The sequence below is a fragment of the Ptychodera flava genome, chromosome 6 (assembly GCF_041260155.1).
Source record: "Ptychodera flava strain L36383 chromosome 6, AS_Pfla_20210202, whole genome shotgun sequence".
Lineage (NCBI taxonomy): Eukaryota > Metazoa > Hemichordata > Enteropneusta > Ptychoderidae > Ptychodera > Ptychodera flava.
This window is the reverse complement of record NC_091933.1, coordinates 46,453,590-46,466,287: the sequence shown is the minus strand read 5'-3', so window position 1 is coordinate 46,466,287 and position 12,698 is coordinate 46,453,590. Positions and strand designations below refer to the sequence as shown.

The 12,698-nt window shown below is 38.0% G+C and overlaps 2 protein-coding genes across 8 annotated transcripts in view; one reads left to right on the top strand and one right to left on the bottom strand.

Moving 5' to 3' along the window:
• Positions 1-4,660, bottom strand: part of LOC139135980 (quinone oxidoreductase-like protein 2 homolog) — a 51,704-nt gene extending 47,044 nt beyond the window's left edge. Inside the window, exon 1 of the mRNA XM_070703790.1 lies at positions 4,429-4,660. Coding sequence (XP_070559891.1) covers positions 4,429-4,493 — 65 coding nt within the window. The 5' untranslated portion in view covers positions 4,494-4,660. The remainder of the gene's footprint in view (positions 1-4,428) is intronic.
• A 61-nt stretch (positions 4,661-4,721) lies between these two features.
• The window catches only part of LOC139135979 (FYVE, RhoGEF and PH domain-containing protein 2-like), a 52,652-nt gene continuing 44,675 nt past the window's right edge, over positions 4,722-12,698 (top strand). For 2 of the 7 annotated variants that reach the window (XM_070703787.1, XM_070703785.1), the window contains exon 1: positions 4,722-4,959. In XM_070703787.1, coding sequence (XP_070559888.1) covers positions 4,902-4,959 — 58 coding nt within the window. In that variant the 5' untranslated portion in view covers positions 4,722-4,901. Of the gene's footprint in view, positions 5,070-12,698 lie in introns of all 7 variants that reach the window. The other 5 variants (XM_070703789.1, XM_070703786.1, XM_070703783.1 and 2 more) reach the window with 4 other exon arrangements.

Below are 12,698 nucleotides of genomic sequence, written 5' to 3'. Positions count from 1 at the left end.
TAACAAGTCGGTGAACAACGGTTCACGCACCTAACCGCAGCCGCCAAGTCGGTGAACAATGGTATCAAATTTTGAGGCCATGTTCGTGAATGGCAAGGCTGAGGCGGTGTGTTTTCGTTGCACGGCTTGAACGTCTAGAGCCAAGTGCAGCCGACAACGTCCGACATCTGAGTGGGTAGTCTTTTCGAGAAGGTAACAAGTCGGTTAAAAGCGGTGGTTACCCTTCACAAATGTCGCTCAAGTCCGTTCGGATCAGTTCCATGTCAGGGACTAATCAAGCCGAGTCCGTCAATCCGTCCGCACTTCCCGTCAATCAGGACTAAGTCCGTGATTTTCGTCTCGCACCATTGGCAAAAATTGCACCGCCAGCTGAGGCGGTCTTAGGCGGTTGCCTTACAGATTAGCGTTGCCGAGACGGTCAATTTCGGCCGCAATCTATGTAGTGCCTCAGAGCCAAGTTAGCCCAAACTCCGCTAGGATACGTCACCGTGCTAACCTGCCAAGTACGCTACTCGTCCCCCCCCAAAAAAACCAGTCCCCCAACAGGGTAGGGGACTGGCTGGGTAGCTTCTGCACCTTTCCCTGTCGTTGGACTCCCTGTGAACCCATTTCGAGAGCAAACGCCATTCCTCGCCCAAAACCTGTCCTCGAACGACCCCTAGCGTGAGCAAGGGTTTGCTACACGTAGTTCCGTCGACTAGGCAGGAAAGGGGGTACCAAAAAGTAGCCCGATTTCCAACGCCTTGGCAGGATAACGGCCGTGGCTGCTCAGATTCTAGCTACACCGAATTTCAAGCGGATTTTCACCGACTTGGCAGGAAAAGGGGTATTGATGAAGAAGGTGGATATCTTTGATAGCTCATTTCAGGATGGCCTGACCAAAAATGGACAAAAAATTCCTTAAAAATACAGATTTGCATATTTCATCACAATTTTAACAAATCTAAGTTAGGTTATCCTTAGGGACCTGTATACCAAATAACAAAGCTGTCTGACCAGTGGTTATGAAGAAGATTTTTTACCAAAAATGCCTTTATTGGCGCTAATTTGCCTATTTTCAACAATATCAAAAAATCAATAGAAATAGTTTCTCAAAATCATATATTTTATCTACACAACAAATATCAAGTACTGCAGTTCTCAAGATATTTGAGTTGACGGACGCCTCACAAACGGACATACATACATACATGCATACATACAGACTGACGGTGGATGCCGGACGGATACCCATCCCAATAGCTTCTATAGACTATAGTCTATAGTAGCTAATAAATGAGAGTTAATTACATTCTAATTAAAGTAAACAAGACTTGCTTATCAAGATTTACGTCATTAAAAAACAGCATATCTGTTAGGTTATAAGGAATCTTCAGCTGGTTTAATCTTTGTCAGTATTTTCATCCTATTAACCAAGCACATTTTAACTTTCAAATTAACATTGCAAATAAGTTCTGTGAATAAGTTGAGCCTGTAGGTAATCAAAGAAAGCACACTGAAGAGACAAATGTTTGAAACTTAAGAAGTTCAAGGTCATCAAAAGCATAAGGGGATCCTGTAACACTTGCATTGCACTGTTTACACAGATTGCATAATTGCTATAAATAGCACATGAGGAATTTTACAGCCCAGCTTTACCATAAAAACGCCATCACTTTGACCACTCTTTTAATTGACCATTCTATTTTTTCCTCAAAAAAGTAATTTTATTTTATCCTTACCAAGTCAACCATAAATGGAAATTAGAACTTTCTCTATCTCTATTTATTTGACCACCCTATCATGACAAACTGTTATGAGCAATTTCTTTTAGATAACATACAGAGCACAATAGAGACGGTTCAGAATATGTCAAAGTTGGGATTCAGGAAAGTTGCCTTTACATGTTTTAATCCTCAAAGACGGCAAGCATTTCACTATGAACTGTCAAAAAAAGTTGAACTTTCTGATAATTCCACACTAAAATTATTTTGGCTTTGATGATTTCCTAATTAATGCAATTATTTAAAATCATATTAATTATTTTTTTCTGGGTGAATTGATAGGGTTTATACAGTACAAGAATTACATACAATGTAAGTCAAACTTTGACCAAAAATAACAAAAAAATTCCTTAAAAATACACATTTGCACATTTCATCACAATTTGAACAAATCTAAGTTGGGTTATCCCTAGGGACCTGTATACCAAATAACAAAGCTGTCTGACCAGCGGTTATGAAGAAGAAGATTTTTTACCAAAAACACCTTTTTTGGCATTAATTTGCCTATTTTCAACAATATCAAAAAATTAAAAAAAACAGTTTCTCAAAATCACATTTTTCATCTACACAACAAATATCAAATCAGTTAGTACTGCGGTTCTCAAATATTTGAGTGGACGGACGCCTCACAAACGGACATACATACATACATACATACATACATACATACATACAGACTGACGACGGACGCCGGACGGATACCCATCCCAATAGCTTCTATAGACTATAGTCTATAGTAGCTAAAAATCAGTAATTTTACGAATTTGAGAGTGGCAGAGGAAACACAGCTATTATGAGCAATTTCTTTAAGATAACATAATGGTGGTTCAGAATATATCAAAGTTGGGATTCAGGAAAGTTGCCTTTACATGTTTTAATCCTCAAAGACGGCAAGCATTTCACTATGAACTGTCAAAAAAAGTTGAACTTTCTGATAATTCCACACTAAAATTATTTTGGCTTTGATGATTTCCTAATTAATGCAATTATTTAAAATCATATTAATTATTTTTTTCTGGGTGAATTGATAGGGTTTATACAGTACAAGAATTACATACAATGTAAGTCAAATTTTGACCAAAAATGACAAAAAAATTCCTTAAAAATACGAATTTGGGAATTTCATCACAATTTGAACAAATCTAAGTTGGGTTATCCCTAGGGACCTGTATACCAAATAACAAAGCTGTCCGACCAGCGGTTATGAAGAAGAAGATTTTTTACCAAAAACACCTTTTTTGGCATTAATTTGCCTATTTTCAACAATATCAAAAAATTAAAAATACTAGTTTCTTAAAATCATATTTTTCATCTACACAACAAATATCAAATCAGTAAGTGCTGCGGTTCTCAAGATTTTTGAGTGGACGGACGCCTCACAAACGGACATACATACATACATACATACATACATACATACATACATACATACAGACTGACGACGGACGCACGCCGGACGGATACCCATCCCAATAGCTTCTATAGACTATATTCTATAGTAGCTAATAAAAATTGATAATTCCCAAAAAAACATACACACACATTTATTGAGGCCACATTTATGTAGGTGTGATGTGTCATGTTTCATGCAAAACACTTCAAAATATTTTATTAGAAAGCTGTTAATGCTGAAACTTCAAATACACTTACAGCATCACTCATCATCACGATATTAACTTCATGTGGTTGTAACTACATAGATCCATGGTTACCGTGATAGATCTAATACTTTGATTTAGATCCTTGATGGAGTAAAGATAATTTGCATAAACTATGATACGTTTTTGTGGTGAATGGGCCCATGTGAATGATTTTAAACTTGCACTCATAATTTGTCTTTGAAAGCCACAGCATGCCAAGCACAATGCTATTCCCACTCTGCTGGTATTAGCAGTCATCAGGCAAGCTTATATTGACTAGCCAACATACGACCTTAAACGACACAAAATACAGTCATGAATTTGCATTCAAATCACAGCAGCCACTTCATGACTCTAGAATTAAAAGATATACATGGGGAAACTCCTCAATAAATTTCCTGGTATATTATTGTACACAGAAATGAGGCTTTTTGACTGGGTGTAACTTTTGAAAATCAAGCAACCCCTCCCCCTGATCTTAGGAAAAAGGCATAACAACCCCCCCCTTTGCAGTTTTTCAATCTACCCTTTCGCAGTTGTTCAATACCCCCCCAAAAAACCAACCAACAAACAAACAAAAAACAAAAACAAAACAAACCAACAACAACAAAACTTTAAGGCCCTCATTAAAACGATGAAAGTGAGTGAGTGGCTTGGCAGTATTTCGCAGAATGCTCAGCTACAAATCCAGCGGTTTGAGCACGACAGGAGAAGCCTGTGCGGCACTGCAAAACACGGAATTTACATGCATGGCCAGTGTCAGGACGACCAGTAGTGGACTTCATTCAGTGTTACGGCCTGATCGAGGCCGGCCGTACGCCGGCAACACACAGCATGCATTGTACGCGGGGCTGTACCCATGCTTCTGATAAAGTTAGCACGTGTTAACATCTGACAAAGTCTGATATATAACTGAAATTTATGAAATTGAAAGCAAGGCGTAAACGGAGGGGCTAGTAAGCACGTCAGAAAATCAGGTGATACTAGTCGCGCGATTAAGAAAAAAGAACACGTTCAGTACGCACCTGAACGTAGCGGCAGCCATTTTGCTCGGAGTTTTCGAGGACGAACTGTCCGAAGACTTATCCATTTACTCGTAGGTATACAACTGTGCCCGGGGTAGCTTTCAGACACGGTATTTAACAAAACGAAAATCCCAAACAATTTCAACAACATGCAGGGGTTAGTCATGGACTTTACCCTTCGTCAACATAAAACACGATCGTCAAGATCAAAGTTCACGTAAGTGATGAAATTGGGGTCAGCCCCAAATGTTTAGAATGGTCTCGCCAAGATGTGACCTGTCAAAGGTCAACGTATTCTCCATTGCGCATTCCGTGGCGGTTAGGGAATCTACTAGTTGTAGTAAGGTCTCTGCTCTTATCGTTACAGCATGTTTATGTGATGGTAGACTTTGTACCGTATGGGTGATAAATTATGAATATAGAACCAAACTAACCAAGACAACGTGACCACGGCGAACCAATCGCAGTATATTATGTCCAGAGCGAGGAGGATATTTAGGACCTTCAGAGCGCACGAGGAAGATGATACGGGTAAGTGACAGATGCTCATAGGGACGAACGTTGTGGACTTGACTACATCGGAGATTCCGTGATGGACAAACACAAGCAATTCATAAAAAGTGCAAGTGTGCCTATACTAGGTATGTTACACTAAGTTACAAAATAATTAAGTGGGTATTTTTAAACATAGTATATGTTTGCGTGATCTGTGCAGGTTCAAGGCAATGGTGCTTAAATTCCGTCACCCCATCCCAAGTAAGTTATCTTTGAAACCAGAGAAACATAATGCGGAAATGGGCGATTGGCCGAGTGATAGGTGGAGTTCGGTACTCATCCGTCATAATTTAAGTCAATCGTCATTACCGAAAATCTGAAAACGATAAAATGAACCAACAAATTGCGGTAGAAGCTAGAACAACAGAAACTAGTTACAAACAACAAACAAAACAAGCAAATACAAATAACAGTAGCAAAAGGAAACCAAGAGTAGACATCGACAAGCATCTAGTATGTGTATTTTCATATTTCTCAGGCAAAATAGAATACCAGATTCACCGTAGAAAAATGAAAATTCATAATCAACATTTTAAATATAGTGAACCCAAAATCATAATCGAGAACATTTTATGGAGCATTTTATACAATGTAGTGTAGGAGTAATGATACCAATTTTGGACTTTGCTGTTTCAGAGGTTTACTAGTAGTTGGGTTAGGGACCGTCTCAGATTGTCGCAGAAGTTCAAAAAGCGAAATTTATTCGTTTAGGGGGGGGAGGGGGTTTGACCTCCATTCAATTAGTGAACTTCACTTTCGTACTAATATTTTGTGATCACAAGTTTTCGTGTGTTTATTTTAAATTAAAGAAAAACTGCACACTCGTGCCAACAAATTTGTAACTGTTTCCCTCTCGTTTGTGCCCCAAACACAATTTACCGAATAGGAACATTGGATCCTAAACATTTCATTCATCAAATTATACAAAGACAAAAAGTATCATTTCCTTAAAAATGTGCTATTTATAAGCGTCTGCTCTAACCACTAGATGTCTTTATTCTCACTTGTTATGCACCTGGTCATAGTCGTTTTAATATGATTAAACATGCCTGGGCCCCCTTGTCAAAGTTTTTTGCTTATTTACCGCCCCTACCAAGTACAAATTGCGTGATCACAAAGACAAAGAACAGCACAAGATATGCAAAAAGGGAAAGTAAAATAAAATGAAACTTTTATGTGGTAAAATGCCCTATTAGTACTCAAATCTTGTAATGTGGAAAGGGGAATACGTCTTTAGTAGCTATAGCAAAATGCAACATTGTACTCTCAGGCAGACATGAACATTTCGCACTTTTGAAGTTTCGTTTAGGGGGAGGGGGGAGGGGGTTTCGATCTAAACGAAGAAATTTCGTTTCTTGAACTTCTGCGACAATCTGAGACGGTCCCTTAGTGTTACTGATTTTGATTTGTTAGCCATTTTCAAGCCTGATGAACCTGTCACCTAGCCTGCTTTTAGCAAACAGCTCTCCAGCAGGTAGGCTGCCTCACCGATAATATACAGCCAGTAATTTGAAACAGCAATTTCTGTAACGGTCTCAGAAACACTCATGGCAATTGTAAATTATACTGAGTGACAGTGCACTTCTATAAAATGCTGTCAGTATTTCCGGAAATAATTCTAAGTAGATACATAAAAAATAGTTATCATACACCACCTCTGCTGCAAATTGGAAGCCATACAATGATACATTTGTGTGGTACAGTTGATACTTTCCTAATACATTATAAGCTTCTCGCTTGTATAATGTACTGAAGGAAACTGAAGTTTGAGTTGTACATGGGGCTGTACACTAGTCCAGAAATTGCAGTTATACTGTACAATAAACCCAGCAACTTGCGTACAAAGGTGTATGCATATAACTGATTGTTTTATCTGATACTCAAGTTCTCCTTTTTTTCCCTTCATATTATGCAATGCCAACAATATACATACCAGGTTCACATGCGTAAAATCATGATGACAAGTAACAAAATTTGGGCCGACTCGCAGCGATTTCGAAGCTGTTATCCAATTGGTTGGCAGAATCGTACCGTTATAATGAAATAATACAAATAAACTCCCTAAGTTGCTGTGAATAGTGACAATCGACCAATCAGATATAACCTTGCAAACATGCTGCGAGTCAGCCGCAAAATTTACTGCTAAGTTACATGCAGGTTCCAATAAAAATTGCATTTTCCTTTGTATGTTTTTAGAAACAAATGGAACAGATTGAATTTTCAAAATCAAATTATCATGCTAGTATAAAGTTGTCACGTAACACCGAAATTATATATTAGCATATTCTAATATTTGCTCTAGTGATATGTGTGTAATTCCAAGAGGTTTTATTTGCCTGTCACATCAATCAAGTGCCATTATCTGTAGCTACTGATCTCCTGTCTGTAGTACGTCCTGTAGCAGACAGCTCATTTATCAAATTTACCTGAACCAATCTAAAATGGTAACTCTTATAATTTACCAGACTGAAAATAGTCACTGGTACAAGTCATGGACTGCAGACAGTTTAGTCTCATTTAAACCTGATTTATATTGATGGTGCAAATTGAGCAATAATTGATTGGTTGAGACGTGAAAATAACCATGCTATCAGTTGGAACATGCACAAGCTCTCAGCTAGAGAAAATATTCCTTGTTTCAGTTTAATGTTTCACACCAGAATTTCAATTTCAATAGACTGTAATGATAGCAATAAATGATGACAACAGCAGGTACAAGTACATACCACTCAGATTTGACCAGTATGTATCATATATGCACTCACTATCGCTAACTACATTCGGTTACATGAACTGATCAAAGTCTTGTGGCATACTCATCACCCCTATAATAAATGCTGCATCATACCTCAAAAATGTACAATAAAAAGTTAAATAATGACATTTCAAAGAAAAACAATCACACAGGCTTCAAGAAATGTTGATGATTGTTGTCCTTCCTACAACTATTACAACTTCTTTACAGATTTTCTTTCCCCATGGTGGGTAGTTTTGCCATATACAAACATGTACTCCAAGTATACATTATTAGCAACATTGCATATTAGACTGTACAAGTGATTGTGGTTTGGCCTGTTCATTTGGCTTTTAGAGCAGTGTAACATTAGGGGCAAGTGCTTGGTTTGTACATTTTGCCCTCGCATATAGTGAATTTATACTGGGCACTTTTCCATGACACTTGCTATATTGAGGGTTTAAACAAAGGTGTGACATGATTTTAGATGGTAAAATCACATGTGTGCATCCATTCCTTATAATGATAGCATGACATCTGGACATCTGCTAATTAGTTAAGGTGTAATGCTGCCCCACATGAGATTGGCAAACAATCCGTTTCTGTGATTTACTTTCTATGACCTATGATCTGAGATTCTTAGAAACTGGCCATTTGCAGTCTGAACACGTATCAATACCAATGTTATTATTGAAAGCATACAGACCTCCTTTACACTTTTATTACTGGTTATCACTTGCATGCCTGGTAGGGGTTGTACCATATTACCATATATATAAATTGACAGACTGTAAATTTTCTGTCAACTGTCAATTTTCCCGCCAAATTTTCCTGAACAAATATTCCTAAGACTTTTTATAATTATACTTTAAAATAAGGTGGATCAAGTGAAAAGAACTCATGTTTATTGGGTCATATTAAGGTTGTCCAGCAAATGAGAGAAAGTATGAGTTGAAATTTGCCTGATTTTAAAACAGAGATATGTGTAAATGTATACCATGCAGAAAGCGAGCTAATCCAGTTTTAAATGGGGTCCAGGACAACTGATTGTTTTATTGTGCTCAAAGCAATAAATTCAATGACAAATGTGCCATAGTGGAAGTACAACACACCAGTGAGTAAAACGTCAGACTTCATAAAGTTCTGCATTTTTAAAAGAACTGTTCTGCATAAAACACTGAGTGAAATTTGACTCTTAATTCCTCTTTGATGGACTTTAAGTATCGGATTTATGACTATACTGCTGAAGATGTGTTCAGAACGTCCAAACAAAGGCCCAGCTACCAGCACGTCTCACCGCAAGATATTCCCAGCTGTCACTCAACTTGTCAAGTGAAAACTTCAAACCGCCACACTAAAACGATTGTGACGCGAAATAGAAAAGTTTTACCTGCCAAAGCAAATCTGTTAAACCACACCTCCGATATTGACCTCAAAATTTCATGATCAACCATTTTCTCTGACAATGTTCAGACATTTGGTCCTGTCGAGTGGTGCAGCCAGCAGCCATTCTGCCTTTCATCTTTGTAGAATTGTCAGATTGTGAGGCGATATAACAGGATTTATCCGAATGTAACACCAGCACAAGAGAAACAACTGAAATGTGACTCAAAAACATTGACTAGCTCGGAACTTGTGAAATATGCAAGAACAAGACATCAAAGGAACCAGACTTTGTTTGGGTGTTGTCCATGTAAAAATTCACATATTCACCACAGTAAGGCCAGAGAAAAATAAATCTTGTTCATCGGATTTTTTGGACCAAGTCCCAGGAGCAGCGAGCGAAAATTTTTTTTTTTTTTTTTTTTTTTTTTTTTTTTTTTTTTTTTTTTAAGGCCGAAGGTAAACGTGGTGGCATTTTTGTACAGATGCAGACAAGGCAAGATAATTGTTTCCCTTTTTACCTGAAATATCTCAGACAAGAAACACTGATACTGGTAACTGAATTCAATACTATATTTCCAAATAATAACATAGGCCATTACATTCACAGTTAGTGTTTGCACAACATATTCTGAGCAGTTCAACATTCTCTCAGAATAAAACTGAAATGTACAGCAAATCACTGAAATTCAACAATTCAGTATTGTCCTTTAATATTGTCCTGGTGGGACCTAGCATCTGAGTTTTTTCATTTTACTTTGGCCCCATGTTTTGGCCTCTTTACCACTGTCTATATATACACACATTTTACATTATGGTCTAACAACACTGTACTGTGATCGGAGTGAAGTTATATAGTCATCATTCAGATCGTACTTTAACATCGACGCAACCATGTGTTTTGTCATTGCCGTAAATTTTTATACTTTCGATGCAATTTTCATTCAATCGGATGCACCGTCCATCTGCTGTCACGATCTTGTTGAACAAATCGCCGAACGTAATATCAGGACAAACACTGCACTGAATAGCGTCTCTGGAACTAACTGTTGGCCATCACGTCGAATGTTGGCGATCAAATTAATACTCATGTGACATGTACTAACCTTTACAAAACGAGCAAATTTCTGGCCAAATCGACCTACTTTGCGTCGTGATTCGCCAAATTCAGACGTAACAACAAGTGTTGGCGGTCAACTAAGTCCGAACACGAATGAAGTCTCATTCAGAATCCCGTGCCCGCAAAAACCCTACACAGTGTAGGGCGCCACCAGCGGCAGTACTAAAATATTTGTAATGCGGAAGTAAGAATTTGCCGCGATCAAAAAAAAAAAAAATTTCCAAATATGCCAAAGTAGAAGCGGCGATTCCGATGAACAATTTATTTTTTCTTCCTGGCCTAAGCAATATTCTCATTGGTGAATTTTTCGCAGGCTACTTGCGTCAGTTTTGACAGCCCAGGTCAAGTTTTCCCAACGATCAAACGTGTTACCTTTGAGTTAATTTCTGCCGGATTCTCCAGGTGAAACTGCCCTGTATCACCCTACTCAATGCGTTCATCCCACTTAATACACTGAACGCAAATCATTGCATTCCAGGCATTCACCCAACTCACACATTCACAAATCACAGACTTGAACCAAGTCATGTACACTAGTAAATCGAGAAAAAAACTGTGTGCAAACATGCTTCGAACACTATGTAAGTGTGCGGTGGTCGGTGTTTGGAAGGTGGGCTTGGATTTATCTTTTAGGTGTTGGAAGTTAAACTTTCTTTTTTGCGCATCAGTGTTTTGAATTTAGCAGGTTCATGTTTGCAAGTCTTGCTGACAGCTGGGAAAAGTTGTGGTCAGACAGGCTGATAGTAGGGTCTTTTTTATTACGTTTTTGAATACATCAGCAATAAGTGCCTATACTGGGTAGTCACTGTAGTCACTACCCATACTGGTTCTTGGAATCATCTGATAAACAATATTTTCACTGTGGCATCAATAATTAACCAAGTTTCAATGATGTAGGCTGTTTTTTCCATTTCAAAGGGGAAAATCTTCCACTAAATCACAGGGCGTTGTCTACATGTCCGTCCCCAGGGGTGGGTAGGTGTTTCGTTGTATCGCTAATAAAGATATATTCTACCAACCTTTGGTGTTTCGGTCTTAACTTAGCACTGCCCTTGACAATCTTGCATATACGTTTTATCAACATGCTGCGTCTATTATCTGATGAGTTTGAGTGCCTAATTAGCCAAAGTAATCAAGGGTAAATTACTAATCTGTGGACACTCTCACCGGATTATCACCGGATTAAATTTGACAAAGTCAACAACGAACGCACCAGCAAGGTATAACTGAAGACAGCCTTCAGTTATAAATCAGGAAGCTGAATGGTTAATAAGTAAAGACAAAACCAAACAAATAACATTGAAAGGAAATATAAGTAAAAGAGACAAAAAAATACAATTGGCTGGTGTTAACCTTTGAACCTGGCTCGGAAAAAAATGTCCGTATAATGTCATAGGTCACCAGGGGGTCAGAGTGCAAAGGGTTAAGTACCTTAAAAGTCTTGCAATTGCATTGATGTAATTATTTGTAATGTTTGTTTTGCCTTTAGTCTTGTTTGTTTTTGTTTGTTTGTTGTCTTTTTGTCTCTTTTCTGTTTGCCCCTATGCTCTTTATTGCATTTTTGTTTACCTCTTTATTATTCAGCTTGAACCCTCTGTGTTACTAACATGTGGAACTAATCTGTAGCATATACCGGTATTACTCAATTGATATACAAAGTGCTGTCTATGAAGTTACTCTGATGGCAAGCGTGGACTTCCAGTCCATGGTTAAAAACTGATGTTTTAGAAAAACTATGTTGGTTTTAAGTAGAGTACAATTTTTTGGTGATGTAGAGCATAAAGTGAACTTCTGAATATACCGATAAAACTTTGTCAATACTTCAGTGTGTTATTGAAAAGGCATATGTCTTTATTAGATTTATTGATGGGAAACTTTATTCTTAAAACTGAATCCTTTTCTAAACCAAATTGAATTTTATGGAAGGTTTTGTTTGTGACATCTTAAGTACCGGTACAGTGACATCTATAAAAAGTGTTGGAAATAGTTATTCAAAACAACCAACATTTCAAGAGCAAGTATTTTATTTCAGCAGTATAATTTCATATTCTGAGAACTAATTAAATAATAACACATGAGAGCGAGGGCAATATCACGATGCCTGCCCAATGGATGGTGGTTATGATCGAAATACTGATGATGCCCTCGCCTATGGCTCGGGCATCATCAGTATTTCGATCATGACCACCAGCCCGAGGGCAGGCAAAAAATCGTGATATTGCCCTAGCTTTCATGTGTTATTATTTTTATTACACGGAGCAAGCAAACATGCAAAGATACAAAAACACAAAGACTTCTTTGAGTACAGTTCGCCTTTGAAATTCTGAGTCCGGACCTCAGCGTGAAATGTTGTCAGTGCTGAGTCCAGGGTTGCCGCTGAAAGTTTGCCGATCTCCTCGGTGGCGTATCCAAATTTGTTGCTTGCATAGTCGCTGAACACAGAAATTACATTCCTTGTTGCCATTTTCGTTCGTTTGC